Source organism: Gopherus flavomarginatus, chromosome 4 (assembly GCF_025201925.1).
Source record: "Gopherus flavomarginatus isolate rGopFla2 chromosome 4, rGopFla2.mat.asm, whole genome shotgun sequence".
Classification (NCBI taxonomy): domain Eukaryota; kingdom Metazoa; phylum Chordata; order Testudines; family Testudinidae; genus Gopherus; species Gopherus flavomarginatus.
In genome coordinates, this window is record NC_066620.1 from 210,072,241 (window position 1) to 210,094,559 (window position 22,319).

At 46.1% G+C, this 22,319-nt stretch overlaps 1 protein-coding gene across 4 annotated transcripts in view; it reads right to left on the reverse strand.

Annotated features, from left to right (window-relative positions):
* MSRA (methionine sulfoxide reductase A) overlaps positions 1–22,319 on the reverse strand; it is a 438,170-nt gene that overhangs the window by 248,279 nt on the left and 167,572 nt on the right. For all 4 annotated transcript variants that reach the window (XM_050948949.1, XM_050948950.1, XM_050948952.1 and 1 more), the window contains exon 2: positions 16,634–16,702. In XM_050948949.1, coding sequence (XP_050804906.1) covers positions 16,634–16,702 — 69 coding nt within the window. The remainder of the gene's footprint in view (positions 1–16,633; positions 16,703–22,319) is intronic.

A 22,319-nucleotide genomic window follows, 5' to 3' on the forward strand; every position in this document is an offset into this window, starting at 1 on the left:
GGTTTGGCACCTGCAAGCCCTTTTCCTTCAGCAGCCTCTCACAGATTAAGTTTGCAGTGACACAGAAGCATCTTCAAAATAAACCATTAATTTTCCTTCATCCAAAAGGTATACACCTGTCCCTTCATCTTTCCTTGCCAACTTTTGTAAGCTCTGTTTCACAGGGCATGTCTCAGAGACTCACCTCGAGATGCTACTGACACTAGGGTTACCATATTTGAACTTTCAAAAAAGAGGACACTCCATGGGGGGGGAGGTAGCGCTGCCCCCTATCCACTCCCTCCCACTTCCTGCCCCCTGACTGCCCCCCCCAGAACCCCCAACCCATCCAACCCCCCCTGCTTTTATCCCCTGATCACCCCCTCCAAGACCCCTGCCCCTAACCACCCCCCGGGACCCTACCCCCTATCAAAGCCTCACTTCTCCTTGTTCCTGGCTGTTTCTTGCAACATCTGGCAGCTTTGTTTTAGATATTTCCTCTAAATTTAAGTCACAGCACATGCACCTGGAACAAACATTCTGAAGTCTTATGATCTCTTCAGCTACAGATTTAAATGTCTCCTGACATATAAAAGTAGGGTTAAGCTGTTTCTTTTGCTCAGGATGTGGATAGTAACATGTTAGACAGTATATTTTCTACAGATCATTAAAAAATAAATCTTATGGTTGAACTGTAGTTCTTGGAACTTCATTTTCTTGGCGAAAAGTGCATAATTCATCGTTAATAGAGCTTCTACCTGTTCTATTCACCTGACAGTGGTTATGGCCATCAGGAATTCCACTGCCTTGATCAAAAAGTACAGCAAAAATTCACTGATTCTCAGTAACAGGTTAGAAAGTTGTGGAGAGGTCAAGGCATTTGGCAACAGAGTGCTGCTCCGCATGCTGACCTTGATACCCAGCACAATGCAGTGCCTCGAAACTTTTCTCTTCAGCAGGTGGCTCTAAATAGAGTCACCATTTTATTTGTGCTCTAGCAGTTTCTACACTGATAAAACTGGGACATAAACTTCACAAGCGGTACAGCTCCAACCGTGGAAGCAATGATAGAAGAGGAAGAGTAGATATGGGTCAGGCATTTTCAGGGAAGTCCTATGGCCTGTGTTATACAGGAGGTCAGAATAAATGATCACAGTGGCCCCTTCTGTCCTTAGAATCTATTAATCTTAATTTTTACCACTATGCCATAACACAAGTGATGTGGTACTCTGTTTGGGAAACAGGGACCATCACATTATATGCACTTATTATATCCCATCTATAGATACAAATAAATAAATAGACAACCATGTTTAACTTTTGAAATTATACAAAGAATTTCAACCTTCCTAATCAAATCACTTGAAAATGACATTCTCCTTGGAAAGTCTGGAAACAGCCAATGTTTGAACTGGCAGAGAATTAGGAAGAGCACACTCCTCCTTGTTAATATGTTTAGAAGAGAGTTCTTAAGAACTATTCACTATTGTAGCTCTGGGTTGCCCTTGTTCACATCAAGAAGCCAATTATCGGATGATTAACTGGGCTGGCTACAAGGTTACTTGATCAAGAAAATGCCACACAGTAAGGTCATATTTTCAGAAAATATCTTTATTTACTTAAACCTCTGCATAATGTACTACAGGAACCAAAAGGAAAACCCATCCAATGCACAAACAACCTTTCTTCTTGAAAGAACAAACTAGCATCTGACCCAAAGTGAAAATACTGGCATCAGATCATTGCAATGTTTTGGATACTTACATCAGCAATTACTAAAGCAGAAATATGTCACCTTAAACTCAGGTCTTGGTAGTAAATAAAGGAGAAAATTTGACAAATATTTCTGGCCCTAATACAGCAATGTCCTTAAACATGTGTGTAACTTTGAACAAGTGAACAGGTCCACTGAAGTTACATGTGCTTTGCTGGCTCAAGGACTTTACTTGTAATTTTTAAAACTATAACTATATCCTCTTGCCTATTTGGGGTCCTAACATACTTCTTTTCAAAATTTTCATATCCCTTTAAATATAGCCCCATTTGTAAAGATTTCTCTTCTCCCTCCCCCCCCCCGGCAAAATGTTTCAATCATTAAAAACTTTTATTGCCAGATAAACAGGGAAATTGCTTGGACAGGAACTTAATGGATGAGTTCTGCTCTACCATACATGACACCTAGGTTTGATTCCCAATGCTTCATTTGCTTGACCAGCAGGAGCTGGGAACACTTCTCCATCTCACTTCAAGTGTCATAACGATTTCATTATACGAGCCCGTAGTAACTCCTGTGAGACTGTGTGCAGTAACTATGTGCCTACTGTGTGTTACCATTCTATGTGTTCTTTGATTGGTTGATGCAAGATGGGTCAACAGGTCACTAGTTAGCTGGCGTTAATGCATTTGCCACTAGTGTGTCACATTTGAAATCTAAACTCCCACAGTGGTAAAAATAAGGAAGCTTTTCTTTATTGTAACGAACAGCATGTATATCATGTAATGCAGCTGGGCCATGGTAAATAGACTAACTGTTTTAAGTGAATTGGAATAACCTGAGGATAGCTTAATCTCTCAACTGTGATGTTCTCTCATAACGAGAAGACCTGCAGGAATAATTACAGCCCGCACACACCCTCTAAGTACCTGGATCAAAACAGGAAGTCATATCAAAGTAAATGACATAGAATCGGCATGGGCATCAGTGAGGCTGCTTCTCAGAAACTAGAGCTATAGAACGAGCTGTATTAGACAAGTTGAGAAAAGGATTATCTTTTGCATCTCCATGTAGACTTGACATTAAACATTATATGATTATTTTACAAGTAAATCTAAACATATCTGAGTACTGGGAATATTTACTGAAAGCAGGTTACACTTCTAAAATCCTATGTTTACTCATACCTTTCATTTTAGATATTAATAAAGAAGTTACTTCTAGTATTTACTGTTCTTCAAGAGTTGCCTCTAAGTATCGTGACAAAGTTCCTCCTCTACCTTGGTGGGTCCTGCGCTTATTGGCAGATTTGCTCACCTCAGTCATCTCCCCCACAGTCTGGATCAATTCCTCCTGTGTCTGATCAGGAGCTGAGAGGTTTGGGGGGAACCCGGGCCCGCCCTCTACTCTGGGTTCCAGCCCAGGGCCCTATGGATTTGCAGCTGTCTATAGTGCCTCTTGTAACAGCTGTGTGACAGCTACACTTCCCTGGGCTACTTCCCCAAGGCCTCCTCCAAACACCTTCTTTATCCTCACCACAGGACCTTCCTCCTGGTGTCTGATAACGCTTGTACTCCTTAGTCCTCTAGCAGCACACTCTCTCACTCTCAGCTCCTTGTGCCTCTTGCTCCCAGCTCCTCACACGCACTTCCTCTCCTCTGGCTCCTCCCCATCTGACTGGAATGAGCTCCTTTTAAAACCCAGGTGCCCTGATTAGCCTGCCTTGATTGGCTGCAGGTGTTCTAATAAGCCTGTCTGCCTTAATTGGTTCTAGCAAGTTCCTGACTACTCTAGTGCAGACCCTGCTCTGGTCACTCAGGGAACAGAAAACTACTCACCCAGTGACCAGTATATTTGCCCTCTACCAGACTCCTGCACCCCACCGGCCTGGGTCTGTCACAGTATTCACATTTATAGGATTTGGCACCTCTAGTGTCAAACTGAGGAACTGTCTGACAAAGCCACTGGCGGAGTGCAAGAGTGCTGTCAGACTAGATGACATCACTGGCTCTGTCTATATAAGGTAGCACATCCCTGTGTCCGATCAATTCAGCTCCTTCTTCCTAGCCCACAGAGTCCTAAAATATAAAACTCCACGGCAGAGAGAAGGCAGGTGGATACTAGGAAGACATCGATGCAACTCTCAAAGAACAAATAATTTACAAGTCGGTGACCCCTCTTTCTTTTTTGAGGACTTCTGTGCAGTCCCATTTCTGGCAGATGAGCAAACACTGTTGCCAAAGATTTCTAGGCAAAAATGGACTGTAGCTTCAGCTTACCAAAGTGAGCATTGGATTTGGTTGCCAAGTCCAATGAATAATGCTTATCAAAAGGAAGAACAGAACTGCATGTTGCTGCTTTGAAAATGTCTACAATAGTAGAGGAGACTAGTGATGTGTTTTTAAGCCAAGTACTACTGGCTTTGGAGCTATAATATAACAAAGATTAGAACAAATTTTGAAAGAGAGCAATTAAGGACACAGAGGTAAACAACAATTGTAATAAAACACAACATAGTGTTACAAAAGGTAAATCATGCCAGTCCAAACTGATCTCTTTCATTGAGAAGATTACTGCATTTTCTTTGTCTAGAAAATTGGTTGCTCTAATCCACCTGGTACTCCTGAAGGCATTTTGCAGCAAAAAATTAAAAATTCTGTGCCAAGATTTTTTAAAATTCTGTGCACATTATTTTAAAATTCTGCAAGTTTTATTTGTCAACAAATAAAGGCAGAGTTTCCAGCATGGCTGCGGGGAGCACAGGCCACTGGCTGCACAAAGGTGGGAGATCACCCTGCAGTCTCCCCACCCCTCGACCATCTAGGGCCAGCACAAGGTCTAGGGCCAGGCCTACCCCAGAAACACCCTGGGGCCCTGCCCCTCTATGCCAGGCGCAGCAAATGTGGGGCAGGTAGGCTCAACCAGGCAGGATCCAAGTGTGGAGGGGCTCAGTGTGAGGGGATCCAGGTGTGGGGTGAGAGGATTCTGTGTGGGACAATCTTGGTGCAGGCAGCTCAGTGATGGTCTAGGTGTGGGGGGGATCTGAATAGACAGATGCTCGTTGCAGGGGTTCCAGGTCCAGAGGCAATGGGACTCTGCAGGGGCTTCCAGGTGAAAGTGGTTGAGGCTCAGCGGGTAGTCTGGGTGTTGGGGTCTCAGCAAGGGTGGGGTCTGAGTTCTGGGGGAGAGGGGCTTGGTTGGCTGGGGGTCTGGGTGCAGCTAATTTGGGGTCAGTGGCATGGGAGTTTGGACATGGGGGTTCAGAGTGGTACAGGGGGTGGAGCTCGTCAGAGTGGGGGTTTGAGTGCAGGGAGCTCAGTGGGGGGTAGTCAGGAGGCAGGGGGCTCCCGATGCAGGGGTTGAGGTTCAGTGGAGTGGGGTGTGGGTATGGAAGGCTGGGGGGGTCTGGGTGTATGGTGTGAGGCTTGGCGGGGGTGTCTGGGTGTTGGAGGTCCACATGCACGGAGGTAGGATGGATGAGGGAGCAGTTCCCCCTACAGTGACCCCTCACCACACAGTTGATGAGCGATGGGGCCAGGAATCAGGGGAGGATGCAGGGTCAGACACCACCCCAGCCACTTCTTGGAGGGGAGGGGAAGTCCAGTCCTCTCCTGCCTCCAGCCCAGCTGGGACTAGCAGTTGATCTGGGCTCAGGGTAGGAGCCACTGGCTGCGGTGTCCATAGCTCTGCGGTGATTTCTCTCTCTGCTGGTTGCTCCGGGTGTCTGGAACAATGTATCTGTGCAGCTAGGGAGTGGTGCATCACTGCTCTTGCAGCTTCCCTTTGCTTCCCTGTCAGAAAGTCATTTTTCTGCAGGGAAGCAAAGCAATCTGCGGGAAATGTGAATTCTGGAGGAATTCTGTGCCACTGCTCATGTGCAGGAGTAACCTGGATTTCAGTAAAGCATTTGATACAGTTCCACATGGGAAATTAGTTACAAAATGGAGATAAATACAAGAATAAAAAGGTGGGCATGGAACTGATTAGAAGAGAAACTACAACAGGACATGCTGAATGGTCAGGCTGGAGATTACTAATGACTTCCTCAAAGACTCGTCTTTGGGCCAATTTTATTTCATTTTCTTTAATGATCTTGGCACAAAAAGTGGAGTTTGCTAATAAAATCTGTGGATGACACAAAATTTGGAGGTACTGCCACTATGGAAGAGCTCCATAGCCTACAAGAAGATTTGGACAACTTTGAAAACCTGACTAATAGCCATTTTTTCTATAAGCTAGGGACATAGCAGTTAGAAGCAAAAGAGGAGGAAAAAAAAGACTTCGGTGTATGAGCTGCCAAAGTTCCGTGAAAGAGGCTAATGCAATCCTAGGATGCATCAGACAATGTATTTCCAGTAGAGATAGAGAAGTGTTATTATCATTATACAAGGCACTGGTGAGGCCTCATCTGGAATGCTGTGTGCATTTCTGGTCTCCCATGTTTAAGAAAGATTAGTTCAAACTGGAACAGGTGCAGAGAAGAGCTACTAGGATGACCAGAGGAATGCTGAAGTTGCCTTATGAGAGGAGACATAATGAGGTTGGCTTGTTTAGCCTAACAAAATGAAGGCTGAGGGAAAGCTATGATTGCTCTCTATAAATACATCAAAACAATAAACACCAGGGAGGAAGAGGCATTATTTAAGCTAAGGGCCAATGTTGGCAAAAGAACAAATGGATATAAACTGGCGATCAATAAGTTTAAGCTTGAAATTAGACAAAAGTTTCTAATTATCAGAGGAGTGAAGTTCTGGAACAGCCTTCCAAGGGGAGTAGTCTGGGCAAAAAAACCTAACTTGTTTTAAGGCTAAGCTTGATAAAGATATGGATGGGATTGTATGATGAGGTGGCCTACAATGGCATGTAGTCCATCTGCAACTGCAATTAGCAAATATCTCCAGTGGCCAGAGACAGGATGCTAGATGGGAAGAGCTCTGAATTACTACAGAGAATTCTTTCCCAGGCGTCTTTCTTGTGGGTCTCTCCCACACGTTTGAGGTTTACCTGATTGCCATATTTGGTGTTGGGAAGGAATTTTCACCCATATCAGATTGGCAGAGACATTGGGGAATTTTCACTTTCCTCTGCAGCATGGGGAATGGGTCTCTTGCTGGTTTAAACTAGAGTAAGTGGGGGGATAATCTGTAACTTGAAGTCTTTAAATCAAGATTTGAGGACTTCAGTAACTCAGCCAGGGGCTATGGGCCTACAACAAGAGTGGATGGGTGAGGTTCTGCAGCTTGTGATGTGCAGAAGGTCAGACTAGAGAATCACAATGGCCTCTTCTGGCCTTAGAGTCTATGAACAATGTTCACTACACCTCTTAGTCCAGTGGGAAAGTGTCTCTTTATTAATAAATTCCCCTTTACACCTTTTCCCTTACGTGGAACAAATTACCTGTAAGATTTTCTGACGGTTGAGTCCGGTCCAGGGAATAGCACAGAGCCCTTTTCACACCTAAGGATTGTAAGTGGGATTCCCTTGGGTGATTATGGGGTCTGGAGAAGAAAACAGGGAGGGATAGTCTCAGATTTTGGTCTGTAGCAGTATATCTTAGGTATAAAGCTGGAACAAGGTCTCACAGTGACTTGTCTTTATGGCCTGTCCACCCTATGCTGTGGTATGACCTGTCCATCATATGCATAAAGCACCGAGCTCACTAACCCTCCTGCTGGAGGTAATAGCTATTAAAAATGCTGTTTGGGTATACAGGTATTTTAAGCTTGAGAGTGGAGTTCACAGGGTAGACCCATGAACGCTGATAAAATTAGGTTCAAGTCCCGGGGTAGGGAAGGTCTTCTAGTGGTGTGAAAGGCATTCATCATGCCTCAAGAAACCAGGAAGGTGAGAGGACAAAATTTGTCTCTAATAAAATTGTGATAGGCAGAATACAGCAGCTAAATTGACCTTCGGAGAAGCTACATTTTTAATCTAGCTCTTGCATTTCTTTACTTTTCACTCAACAAACTATATCCACTTGAGTCTGTAGCACTTCAGAGTAAATTGTTACCACTTTTGCATGGTAACAGTACTCAACTTCTGTTAACATAAGGGGCCCATGAAAGTTTGTAGACTATCCGCCATGCAGCCAGAATGATCCTCCCTTGTCCTTGAGAAAGGAAGATGAATTCGTGAGTTTATAGTTAGATGAAGATGACACAACACTATCAGTATTATATTAGCTCTGCCCTCTCAGGTTTTCTTTAGGACTCTGGATATCAAGGGAATGGAGAGACAACACACCTTTTTCCGTAACTGGTGTTCTTTGAGATGTGCTGCTCATGTCCATCCAACTTAGGTGTGTGCGCTCACCCCATGCACCAGTGCCGGAAGCTTTCCCTCAGCAGTATCCATAGAGGACTGGCTCTGGAGCCCCTTGGAGTGGCACACACATGCTGTGGTATATAGGGTGTGTGACAAAGTTCCTCCTCTACCTTGGTGGGTCCTGCGCTTATTGGCAGATTTGCTCACCTCAGTGATCTTTCCCACAGTCTGGATCAATTCCTCCTGTGTCTGATCAGGAGCTGAGAGGTTTGGGGGGAACCCGGGCCTGCCCTCTACTCTGGGTTCCAGCCCAGGGCCCTGTGGATTTGCAACTGTCTATAGTGCCTCTTGTAAAAGCTGCATGACAGCTACAGCTCCCTGGGCTACTTCCCCAAGGCCTCCTCCAAACACCTTCTTTATCCTCACCACAGGACCTTCCTCCTGGTGTCTGATAACGCTTGTACTCTTTAGTCCTCCAGCAGCACACCCTCTCACTCTCAGCTCCTGGTGCTTCTTGCTCCCAGCTCCTCACACGCACTTCCTCTCCTCTGGCTCCTCCCCATCTGACTGGAGAGAGCTCCTTTTTAAACCCAGGTGCCCTGATTAGCCTGCCTTGATTGGCTGCAGCTGATCTAATCAGCCTGTCTGCCTTAATTGGTTCTAGCAGATTCCTGATTACTCTAGCGCAGCCCCTGCTCTGGTCACACAGGGAACAGAAAACTACTCACTCAGTGACCAGTATATTTGCCCTCTACCAGACTCCTGTACCCCACTGGTCTGGGTCTGTCACAGGTGCCATTGGTTCCCCCAACCTCATTTCCTTCCTGCCGGAAACTCTGACAGTGGGGAAGGAGGGCGGTTGTGGAATGGACATGAGCAACACATCTCAAAGAACACGAGTTACTTTTTTCTGTAACTGTCTTTTCTTCTGAGTGCTTGCTCATGTCCATTCCACTTAGGTGACTCCCAAGCAGCACCCCCTGGAGGTGGGTAAGAGAAGTTCATAGATATGTATATTGCAACACAGCTCTGCTGAACCCAGCATCATCTCTGACCTGCTGAGTGACAGCACAGTGAGCAGTGACTGTGTTCACCGAGGACCACATCACGGCTCGACAGATGTCCTGGATTGGGAAGTGTGCCAGGAAGGCAGCTGAAGATGCCTGTGCTCCGGTTGAGTGGGCTCTGATGATTGGCGACAGAGGGACTCTTGCCAACTCATAGCACGTGCAAATGCAAGAGGTGATCCAGTTAGAAATCCTCTACGTGGACACTGGGAGGCCTTTCATTCTATTAGCTGTAGAGATGAAAAGCTGAGTTGACTTACAGAAAGGCTTTGTCCGATCTAGGTAGAAAGCCAGGACCCTTCTTATGTCCAATGCGTGAAGGCGCCTCTCTTCACTAATCTCATTGGGCTTAGGGCAGAAGACCGGAAGGAAGATGTCCTGGCTCACATGGAAAGCGGACACCACCTTGGGAAGGAAGGCCGGATGGGGCCAGAGCTGGACCTTGTCCTTACAGGTGACTGTGTACAACAGTTCTGAGGTCAGGGCTCGCAGCTCAGAGACTTGGCTTGCCAATGTCACCGCCACCATGAAAGCTATCTTCCACGATAGGTGAGACAGGGAGCATGAGGCCAACGGCTCAAAGGGCAGGCTCATGAGCCTGGACAGAACCAAGTTGAAATCCCACTGAGGGACTGGGGACCGAATTTGTGGAAAAAGTCTCTCAAGACCTCTGAGGAACCTGACTGTCATGTCATGGGAGAACACTATCTGCGCCTGGATTGGCAGATGAAAGGCGGAAATGGCTGCCAGATGCACCCTGATAGAGGAGTGTGCCATGCCCTGGTTCCTCAAATGAAGCAGGTAGTCTAAGATGGACTTCACTGAAGAATGTGAAAGGGAGATGCCCCGTTCGGCCGCCCAGCAGGAGAACCTCGTCCACTTTGCCAGGTCTGTCTGTCTAGTTGAGGGCTTTCTACTCTCAAATAGGACCTTCTGGGCCTCTTCTGAACAGGCCCGTTCCTCAGGGTTCACCCATGCAACATCCACACAGTGAGGTGGAGGTACGTGAGCTTGGGATGCAAGAGTTGACTGTGATCCTGTGACAGCAGGTCTGGTCGGTTTGGCAGGGACCACGGAGGGATCGCTGCCAGGCTCGACAGCATCCCGAACCAGTGCTGGCGAGACCACGCTGGGGTAATCATGATAACCTGAGCCTTGTCTCTCTTGATTTTCACTAGGACCTTGCTGATGAGTGGAATCAGAGGGAATGTGTACATCAGGTTTCCTGCTCAAGGCAGGAGGAAAGCATCAGACAGGGAGCCCTTGCCCAGACCCTGTCTGCAGCAAAACCTGTGGCACCTCCTGTTCTGCTTTGTTCCATCTACCTCCAGGTGGAGCACCCACTTGGAGTAAGAGAAGTCCCCACTTAGGTGATCTGCTAGCATGTTCTTGGCACCCAGAAGGTGACACACTTCTAGATGAATTCTGTGGAATCTCAGAGACAGAGTGCCTCTTAGCAGAGGGTCGAGGATCGTGCTCCCCCTTGTCTGTTGATGTAGAACACTGAAGCTATGTTGTCGGTCAAGACTTTGACCATTCTGCCCGACAAGTGAGGTAGGAAGACAGCCAAGCCCTGCGAACTTCCCTGAGCTCTGACATTTACGTGTAGTGTCATTTTCTCTGGGGACTACATACCCTGGGTCTGGAGAGTGCCAAGGTGCATCCCCCAGCTGAGGTCCGAGGCATCCAAAACCAAGTCAACTGAGTGAGGAGTGCTGACAAAGGGAACTCCTTCCAGGACTTTCCTGGGATCAGTCCACTATCATAGCAAGGTAAGTATTGTCACAGGGATGGCAACGACCTTTTCCAGGTGGTCCCTTGAGGTGGAGTAGACCATTGCCAGCCATTGCTACAGGGGTCGCATCCGGAGCCTGGCATGGCACATCACATATGTGCATGCTGCCATGTGACCTAGGAGGCACCGGCAAACCCTGGCCATGGTCAGGGGAAACAGACTTCCGCGATGAGGTCCGTCAGTACCATCAATCTCTACAGTGGCAGGAATGCCCTGGTGCAGGTCAAGTCGAGCACTGCCCCAAAGAACTCTATCCTCTGTACCGGAACTAAAGTGGATTTTGTCGTTTACCAATAGGCCAGGCAACAGCAAGTGGCTGACAGCATTGCAACATCTCTTTGGCCTTGGACCTGGAGCTGCCTCTGACTAGCTAGTCATTAAGGTATGAGTAGATATGGACACCCCAACATCTGAGGTAAGCAGCCACCACCAACATGCACTTGGTAAATACCTGTGGCGCTGTCACCAGGCCAAACAGGAGGATCGCAAACTGATAGTGGTTGGGACCTACCATAAACCAGAGGAAGCATCTGTGTCCCTTCAAGATGGCAATGTGAAAGTACGCATCCTTCAGATCAGGGGCGGCGTGCCAGTCTCCTGGATCCAGGGAGGGGATGATGGAAGCCAGGGAGACCATGCAGAATTTCAGCTTCATTAGGAAGAGGTTCACGTCTTTCAGGTCCAGGATAGGTTGCAGACTGCCCTTGGCCTTTGGGATTAAAAGTAATGGGAACAGAACTCCTTATTTCAATACTCTGAAGGAATGACCTCCTCCACATCTAGCTGCAGTAACCCCTCTACCTCCTGCGCAAGGAGACTCTCATGAGAAGGGTCCCTGAAGAGGGATGGGGAGGGGAGGTGCAATAGAGGGGTAGAAAGCAAAGAAGGGTGTAACCCCATGCCACCATACTGAGGACCATAGGTCCGATGTCATAGATGCCCACGCAGGGAGGAAAGGAGAAAGGCGGTTGGCAAAAATAGGGGAAGAAGGATCCTGGGAACAGTCCGGTAGGTCGCCCTCAGGCATACCCTTAAAATGGGCGCTTGCCCCCCTCCTTGTTGCAGGCTGAGCTTGACTGAGAAGCCTGTGAAGGCTGTTAGCTAGGACACCACTTGTATTTTCTGGATTTCTTATGGGGAGGCTCCTGGCGAGGGTGGCTCCCCCTGACCCTGAGGCTGCTGTGGCTTGAACTGCTTGTGGGCAGGGTCGGGAACATACAGGCCCAACGTTTTAAGGGTCATGCGGGAGTCCTTTAGGCCATGGAGCTGATTGTCCGTCTGTTCCGGAAACAGAGCCTGCCCATCAAAGGGAAGGTCTTGCATCGACTGCTGAATCTCGGTGGACAAGCCAGAGAAGAGCAGCCAGGATGCGCAGCGCATGATCACCCATAACTCCTTCCTAGATACCTCAGGGAGGAAGACCTCGAACTTGGCAATGGCTTGCCACATGTTAAAATCATAGCATCCCAGAGGGCTTGATGGTTGACCACCCTCAACTGGAGAGTAGAGGAGGAATAAACCTTATGCCCAAACAAGTCTATTCTCTTGGGGGTCTTTAGTCTTAGAGATAGCCCCGAGTTGACCCTGTCGCTCCATGTGGTTAACCGCCTCTAGCAGTAGGGAGTTGGGAGCAGGGTGGGTGTACAGGTACTAGTGGCCTTTGGATGGCACAAAGTACTTGTGCTCAGCCCTCTTGAAGCTGGGGAGCAGGGAGTTTGCCACAGAACATTGGTGATCTTTGAGACCTCTTCATGAAGGGGGCAGAGCCACCCTAGCCGATGCCGTGGAGCAGAGGACATAGAAGAGAGAGTCTGAGGAGTTCCTGGTGCACTTTAGCATCATCTGGAGGAACGGGGGAGGGGGCCTCATTATAGCCTCGTCTGGTGACGAGGAGGAGGGTGCCGGTGCTGTAGGGTCCTCCTCAACCATTGGTGACCCAGTGGCTTTCTCCCCTACTCCCTCTTGGACCTGCGGGGTCCTTGCGCCCAAGGCTTTGTGCACTGAAGCAGGAGAGAGAGGCAGCTGCTCTTTCCAAGGCTCCGGACACCAAGCGGGCGACCAGGGTGAACCCTCATGGCTACCTCGGTGCTGGCCACTGTGCCTGAGGCCATGGGGCCAGTTTCAGTGCCGACAATGTAGCCGGTACTGTTGGTACCGGAGCTTGTCCCATCCTCAGGGAATCTTGCTCCGAACCAGGGCTGGATCTTGAGCAGTCACTCCCAAGCCACCAGGACAGAGCAGAACAGTGGCTCTGCCCCGATCGATGACAGTAACTCTGCCGGGAGTCCAATCTGGAATGGGGTCTTGGGGACTGGTGGTGCTCGATGGATCTGCGATGGCCTGGACTTGGCGATCTACGTCTCACATTTGACAAATGGTACTGAGATAAGGAATGGGACCGGGAGTTGGAACGAGCCCAGTGACAAGAAGTGCCTACACGCGGTGAGGCCATCCTAGGGGATCAGTGACAGTCAAAGGAATGGTAGCATCAATCCCTCAAGGGGTTTCTGGAGTGGTACTGTGGCCTCTGAGATACCGGGTGCTGGGATTGTATTCCTGCTGGGGGGCGCTTGGCTCCAGAGGTCTGCGCCTGGTCGCGGGCGAGCTGTGCCTCGAGCCTCTCTGCCTATGCCCAAGGTCCAGGGACCAAATGGGGCTGTGCTGCATCTGCCTTTCACCATCAGAGGATTCGCAGCTACAGAAGGGTGAGCACTGGCAGGATTTTCCCCGCAACAGGGAACGCTGCCACTGGGGGGTGGACTGTGGCAGTTTTAAACGAGGGTCTACCTCATGATTGAGGAACAGCAGGTGTGGACAGCACCGGGAGGGACATGACCAGAGCATGACGGGAAAGCAGTGGACATGTTATTCCTTGATTTTGGCAAGGTTTTGATACGGTCTCCCACAGTATTCTTGCCAGCAAGTTAAAGAAGTATGGGCTGGATGAATGGACTACAAGGTGGATAGAAAGCTGGCTAGATCATTGGGCTCAATGGGTAGTGATCAATGGCTCTATGTCTAGTTGGCAGCCAGTATCAAGCAGAGTGCCCCAAGGGTCGGTCCTGGGGCTGCTTTTGTTGAATATCTTCATTAATGACCTGAAGGATGGTGTGGACTGCACCCTCAGCAAGTTTGCAGATGACACTAAACTGGGAGGAGTGGTAGATACACTGGAGGGTAGGGATAGGATACAGAGGGACCTAGACAAATTAGAGGACTGGGCCAAAAGAAACCTGATGAGGTTCAACAAGGACAAGTGAAAAGTCCTGCACTTAAGACAGAAGAATCCCATGCACTGCTACAGACTAGGGACCGAGTGGTTAGGCAGCAGTTCTGCAGTAAAGGACCTAGGGGTTACAGTGGACAAGAAGCTGGATATGAGTCAACAGTGTGCCCTTGTTGCCAAGAAGGCTAATGGCATTTTGAGCTGTATAAGTAGGAGCATTGCCAGCAGATCAAGGGACATGATCATTCCCCTCTATTCGGTATTGGTGAGGCCTCATCTGGAGTACTGTGTCCAGTTTTGGGCCCCACACTACAAGAAGGATGTGGAAAAATTGGAAAGAGTCCAGTGGTGGGCAACAAAAATGATTAGGGTGCTGAAGCACATGACTTATGAGGAGAGGCTGAGGGAAATGGGATTGTTTAGTCTGCAGAAGAGAAGAATGAGAGGGGATTTGACAGCTGCTTTCAACTACCTGGAAGGGGGTTCCAAAGAGGATGGATCTAAACTGTTCTCAGTGGTACCAGATGACATAACAAGGAGTAATGGTCTCAAGTTGCAGTGGGGGAGGTTTAGGTTGGCTATTAGGAAAAAAATTTCACTAGGAGGGTGATGAAGCACTGGAATGGGTTATCTAGGGAGGTGGCGGAATCTCCTTCATTAGAAGTTTAATGCCCGTCTTGGCAAAGCCCTGGCTAGGATGATGTAGTAGGGAATTCGTCCTGCTTTGAGCAGGGGATTGGGCTAGATAACCTCCTGAGGTCCCTTCCAACCCTGATAATCTACGATTCCTGTGCCGCATGCAGGGTCTCTGGCATGGACGGTTCCCAGAGCTGACAAAGGCATCTGCCACTATCCGGGGTGGCTGGCGGGGAGCAGGCTGGGCTACCCTACTCAACCAGAGCTTGGGCCTGAAATCCCAATGGGGGTGAAGAGTTGCCTGGCATGGGACCTTGCTTGCACCCAGTCTTATCCTTTCCCTTGCAGGAGGTTGGAGATCGGCCTTGCACCATCTTTTTGGGCTTCTTGGTTGGAGCCATAGATGGGGACTGGTGCCAGCCAGTGGATGGTCCCGGTGGGGCACTGCATACCAAGGTCACAGTGCTCGGCACCAAGTTGGAGCGTTGCTCCAGTGCCAGGGTGAGGGCTGACTCCATAAGGAGCGCTCTTAAGTGAATATCGCGTTCCTTCTTAGTCCTTGGCTTGAAGAACTAGCAAATTTTGCACTTTTCACTAACGTGCCCTTCGCCCAAGCAACACATACAGCTGCTCTGTGGATCACTAATGGGCATGGGCCTTTTGCAGTGATCACAGGGCTTAAAGCCTGGGGACTGGAGCATGCCTTGTCCTGATGCAAAGTCCCGTTTTGGGACCTACAAAATCTCTAACTATAGCTAAGGGATTTACTAACACTAACCAAAAACTATATGCACTATAATACAAGAATTAATGAGTTCATACGAACGAGACAGCAACAGCGCTGGCTGAAGCAGCAACAGTTCCAGTACCATCACTGGTGGCAAGAAGGAACTGGAGAGGGGAGGGTTATAGCCGGCAGCACCCTATATACCGCAGCATATGCACACCATTCCTGGGGGCACCAGAACCAGTCCCTATGGATACTGCTGAGGGAAAAATATTCTGGCATCGGTGCATGTGGTGAGCACACACACCTAAGTTGAATGGACATGAGCAAGCACTCAAAGAAAAACCGCATCATCTGCAAACTGGATCCCTGAAACTTATCTTTAGGCATCTTCTTTCTGAGAGAAAAGCCCTGGCTTGAGTAGAGTGTAGGACCATACCCATAAAGGTGATCCTTTGCATGAGTTATGAAGGAGGACTTCTACCCGTTGATCAGCAACTAAAGGGACTGCACGAGGTCACATGTGTACTAAACTGCAGAGGAGAGACCCTGTTGAGAGTTGGCCCTTAGGAGTCAATTGTCAAGATAAGGATAAATGAATATGTTCTTGTATCTGAGATGTGCTACGACTACTGGGAGGTATTTTATGAAGACCTTTGGTACAGTGAGCAGACGAAATGGGAGGACATAAAATTGGAAGGCTTACCTGTCAACCAATGAGAAGTCAATGGGCTTACTCATAAAATAAGGCACTATTGCTGTGTGAGTAAAGGTATCAGAATCTGTCCCTTAGGCAGAAAGGAAGGAATAAAGGAGTCCACTGAGAAAGCTATGTAAATAAAGTAGATAAAACTTTCACCACAAGTATTTGAGTGCACTGGAGGTGTAGAGTCATAAATCACCTCCAGAATTTTGTATAAAGCACTGAACTATGTCACAGGGCCTATCATATGCAAATAACTGCTACTCTGTATTTATACAAGATACTTAAAATAAAGGATAAAATATACTGTCTGTCAAACTAAGGCAAAATACTTGCAATACCCACTTTTTTGGTCATACACTTCACCAAAAATCCAACTGTTTTTTGTTGGTTATGATGGTTAGAAAATGGCTATAACAGTCCAGATTGTGAAACCCTAAGGAGTGTTGCTGAAATCAAGAAGTTTGGCATGTATTCCCTCCATACAATTTAGTGTTTTTTCTTTTAGACATGATATCTTACCAAATAAAACCATCTGTGTTCCCTCTGGGAAAGGTTCCATTGTTCTGTTTCCGTTGACATGGTGCTTAGCTAGAAGACAAGAAGAAAAGAAAAGTATAGTAAACTATCAATTGCTATGGAAACACAAATATTCTTTTCATAATGGCTCTAGGAAAGCCTGAAATTTGACTGGTGAATAGCTATGGCACAGCTATATGTTAAGTTTTGATTATTCATCTGTATGTCCAAATTATATCAATTTATCTCTCAATACTGGCTGTTATCCCATAAAAACACTTGTATAACTCTAGTGATGTCTGAATTTAGGTAAGAAGGGTCTGTTTTTCCATAGGTTCTAAACCCCCATGGACAAACTGGAGTTCCACTTTGGTTGTACATTTAGGACAACTTATCCATTTCTAAAGTGACACAGAGTGAGTATTATATAAACATGAATAATCATCACCACAGTCACAAGTGAAGCATTCTTAAAAGTGGAATTCTGACCTGTACAGAGGAAGCAGGAAAAATGTAATCCTGTATTGTTACTGCTGGATTAAAAGCCTTTTGACATGACCAAACGTAATTTTGACCTTTTCCCACACTGCCAATCAGTAAGCTAAATTAAAAATTCATGCATCATAGTCTAATGTCACATTAATTCAATAAAAATCACTTCAACAATAGGCAATGGTGTATAGTTTATTCTGCTTCTGCATTACAGATTACCCATACCTTATACTGTTTTAAGATTATTAAATTATTGCTATCATTAGAGACTACACAATGGATCAGATGTGACTACTACTTCAGTTTATTAAAGCTTAACCTGGGAGGGAGAAGGCCGGGGGCAAAAAGGGGAAAACAGCAAGTCTGGTTTTCACTGGCTCCATTGACTGTACAATTCAAAATTGATAGTAGTTCCACCCAAGCACTGATGTGCAATTGTTTTCTATCCTCAAACGCCTGCCACCCAATTATCTTCCACCTTCAAGCATGTCTCTGAAACTGAAACACTTTTCACACAAAGTGTATTTAGTCTCCACTGTAATCAAATTCCAACTCTTCTTCCACTCGGTTCCTAGAAGAATTGATGCACTAGACTGAATTCAACAAAACTGCACCACTTCTTTTACTGAAGCCGAAAAGTTGCTCCACTTGAGTTTTAATTAAATTAAGTTGTCTTTTTGGATTTTCCCCACTATGTGACTGCCTGTTTTATATTCCATTTCCAATTGCTCTCTTGACAGCACAACAGCGATTCTGTGGATCTGATATTCTGTGGAAGCAGAGAGACATATGCCATCGGCTACAGTTTTAAGGCTCCACAAGTGTATTGGAAGAGAGAGAGAGGACATAGGGAGTCCTTCCTCTGCCCCACTGAATCTGCACAGGTGTTAGGCATAACATGAGGTTTGTGACACTGGAGAATGTAATGTGCATGTGGAGGAGGCAGGAGCTAACATTCTGGCACTGCTAATTCACAGAGGGGAATTTTTATGCAAGATAAGAGCAGAGTCCTCTCTCCACTACCTGTGTGTGCCAGGCTGGCTGTGCTGGGCTGAAAATAGATAACAGTTCCAAAACATATTCTGTAGTATATCTAGTGCCTACTCCCAATACACTGCCTCCAGCATAAAAGGGAAATCTACTAATTTGGATCCATATAGTTACTGTGGGATGAAACAGACTCCACTCTAAAGCTGAATGAAATATCTGAGCTTTAAAGCAAAATGCAACATGCAAGATCCGATCCCAGAATATTCCTCAGGCCCTTCATTGACATCAGCATTTACAGTTATCTGACCATATACGTCAGAGAGTTCGTCGTGAGAGCAACACAATGAGATCAAAGAGCACGAACCCAAGGTAATGTGGCTGCTGTAGCTCTCTGTTCTGTAATCACTTTCCAGAGTGAGGTCCCACAGGACCTCGTCATATTGATTATTAGGCTTTACATACAGTATAACACCTTACTGTGAGCAAACCAGGCTGAACTGGGGTATTGTATTGTTTTAGGAATGCTCTAAAATGAATGTTTTCCATTAGCAGTCAGGTGTATTGCAGAAGTAATCCCAGTCTGGGTCAAACATTTACAGACAGATACTTGGGGGGGAAGATCAGGATGATCTGCAACTGGAGTGAGGGAAATTATAAAGTGAATTGTAGGAAGATTGAAAGCCCTGGGCTATGGGGGCAGAGCGATGGTTACATATTGGAAGGGGGTGGAGGGATTAGTTCCAAGTTAGGGTAATCTAGCTAGTGGCTTACAATAAATAAGACAAAAGGGGGAGGTGTAAGGGGACCAGATGTCCCGATTTTGTAGAGACAGTCCCGATATTTGGGTCTTCATCTTATATAGGCGCCTATTATCCCCCATCCCCGTCCCAATTTTTCACACTTGCTGTCTGGTCACTCTAGGGACGAGTATGAGAAAAATTGGATTTATCAGAGGAAAATAGCTTCAACCTTAACAATGGAGCACCTGTGTGTCTCTCCATAATAACTGTGCACCAGTTCAGGTTAAATCCCCAGGTATGCCAGAATAGCACTCAGTGCCTCTGTGGAAACGTCACATATATCCAGCTGCAGGATCGGGACCCTAGACTGTAAGCTTTTTGGAGCAGGAAGCTGGCATGCTTTGTCTGTAAAGCACACCTATAGTACTGTATAAATAAGACATACTTTGTGATAATCAATAAGTTGCAAGATGTTGATTATAAAGTTTAAAAAAAAATACTTTCTTTGAAAGACACCTGGGTGAACTCAATTCACTTCATTTATTTTTAAGCTAATTTACTGCGCTGCTATTATATACAAGCCCAGAGAAAAATTACTGCTCCATTAAATTTAAAAAAAAAATCCATTAAGTTAGATTCCTGATAAAGGCATTGCCACAAAATTAACAGCATTTACTGGACCTATTAATTTAACAGAATATGTTCTTTATTGAGTCAAGATTAAAGTCTGTATTTTTTTCTTAAAACATTAAAAATTAAAAACTGTTTACTGTGGTACATCCATTCACTTGCAGCCAAGAATTCTTTTGGTACTATTTCTGATCACATGAAAGTTAAACCAAGAGCAAAATTCACAGTGCAGAGGGCATTATGCATCACCTAAGAATGCAAAATTTAATTTAATGGATCTCCAAGCTAAGATTTTCAAAAGTGACTAATGCTGTTGGGGACCTCTCTTTGAGGGCCCCACTGGAGATGCCTTAGACAAACCTGATTTTCAGAAAGTGCTGAGCACCCACTGTGTGGTGCCTCAGTAGTGCCAACCCCAAACAATCATGACTCTGGTTTAAAACCATGAAAGCATTTTGAGTTCTTTTTATATGCCTTCTAGTGTTTGAGCCATTAGGGTACACTCAGGCCATGTTTTCAAGCTTCTTGGCAACCATGTGGGCTAGAAACTTACTACTATTTTAAATGAAAACTGAGATTTTCACTGACCCAAATAAATCCCGTAGCTGGAGCTTTTTTAAAAAAAAAAACACAACAGCTATTAAGATTCACAATGTGTTGATGCTGCTTACGTAAAACAGAGGCAAAGAGGGATGCGTGCACAGGTTTTGTGCTGGTCCTGCGCAAATGGGTGAAGAGCGAGGGAGGCTGCTTGATTTAATAAAGCTTCCTGACCTGTAGCTGGTATATTCTTTTATTTGAGTTTATTTAAAGTTCCAAATTTAATATGAGAGTCTGATTTTGTATATTTCTGGGGGGAGGGGGGTAGAAGAAAAGGAAAACGATGCAACAGGAAAGTGTTAGATTCATTGCTTCTGTGATGGCTGACAAAGTTTAGGAAAAGAGAGAATTAGCAGCAGCCTGAAAACTGGTGTAGCAACAGAAGTAACCTGTGAACTGCCTTGTGAGAAAGTGAGGCATCCACAAAAAAAGTTCCTCGTGGCATGATTAGTAACCCACTGTGAGACACACAGGCTATCAGGCCTGATCATCCCCTACTGCTATTTCATATAACACTTCTTACTGCTGTGCACCATCAATATACAGTACATAATTGAAGACCAGTGGATTTCTTCTGAGTCTTGTAAAAAAGAAGGTCTTCAATCTTAATTTCCAATGAAAGACTACAACCTTTAGGAAAAATGCTAGTTTGTCAGTGTAACGAGTGTAATGTTCTCATTTAGTGTCTAATGACTAACGTGTCTGAAAATGTCAGCAAAGAGAAGGAGGCCCAGATCAGAGGAGAAAACTAAGCAGCAAAAACAGAAAAAGGACACCAGTGCCTTTGGATAAAATTTCAGCACCAATCACACATCAAAACTCAGTGCCAAAGAAATGAAAAGAGTCTCACTTGTCATTACTTTCTAATCAGATCATTCCTTCCTAAACTATTCAATCGTCTATATTTCAGTAGCAAACAAGCTACATGCTTCTTTATCTTTTCTGTTACTTGCACTCTACACATATAAGCACACCGAACACAGACTGCACGACAGGTTGAATTAAATAGTGCTAACGGATGCATTGTTCAAGTTTCTACGTATCCATTTGTCACATTTTCCTGAAACCAACACTCTGTGAATACATGTTCTTCAGTTCAGGTTATTTACAGACTGTAGGAGAAGAATAGCTGCAAATATTACAGGAGGCTTCAAACACTTCATAGCTCTGCTTCCTTAAGCTCTCTCTTAGGCTTAGAAACCACGAACAAGATTTTCTAAAATGGGTGCCTATACTTAGACACCTGAGCAAATGATCTGATTTCCAAAGTTCTGATCATGCAGCAGCTTCTATTCACTTCAATGAGAGCTGCAGTTGCTCAGCACTTCTGAAAACCAGGCCACTTATTTATGTGCCTACGTATAGACTTGGAAGCTTAACTCTAGGCACTCATTTCTAAAAATCACGATTTCAACAGCTTCCACTCCACCATCAACCTCAGCCAGGACCAATCTGCACGGGAGGTCCACTTCCTAGACACCATGGTGCAAATAAGTGATGGTCACATTAACATCACCCTATACCGAAAACCCACCGACCACTATGCCTACCTTCATGCCTCCAGCTTCCATCCCAGACACACCACACGATCCATCGTCTACAGCCAAGCACTGAGGTACAACCGCATCTGCTCCAACCCCTCAGACAGACACCAACACCTACAAAATCTTCACCAAGCATTCTCAAAACTATGATACCCGCACGAGGAAATAAGGAAACAGATCAACAGAGCCAGACGTGTACCCAGAAGCCTCCTACTGCAAGACAAACCCAAGAAAGAAACCAACAGGACTCCACTGGCCTTCACATACAGTCCCCGGCTAAAACCTCTCCAACGCATCATCAGGGATCTACAACCCTCCTGGACAATGATCCCTCACTTTCACAGGCCTTGGGAGGCAGGCCAGTCCTCGTCCACAGACAACCCGCCAACCTGAAGCATATTCTCACTAGTAACTACACACCGCACCATAGTAACTCTAGCTCAGGAACCAATCCATGCAACAAACCTCGATGCCAACTCTGCCCACATATCTATACCAGCGACACCATCACAGGACCTAACCAGATCAGCCACACTATCACCGGTTCATTCACCTGCACGTCCACCAATGTATATGCCATCATATGCCAGCAATGCCCCTCTGCTATGTACATAGGCCAAACTGGACAGTCCCTATGGAAAAGGATAAATGGACACAAATCAGATATTAGGAATGGCAATATACAGAAACTTG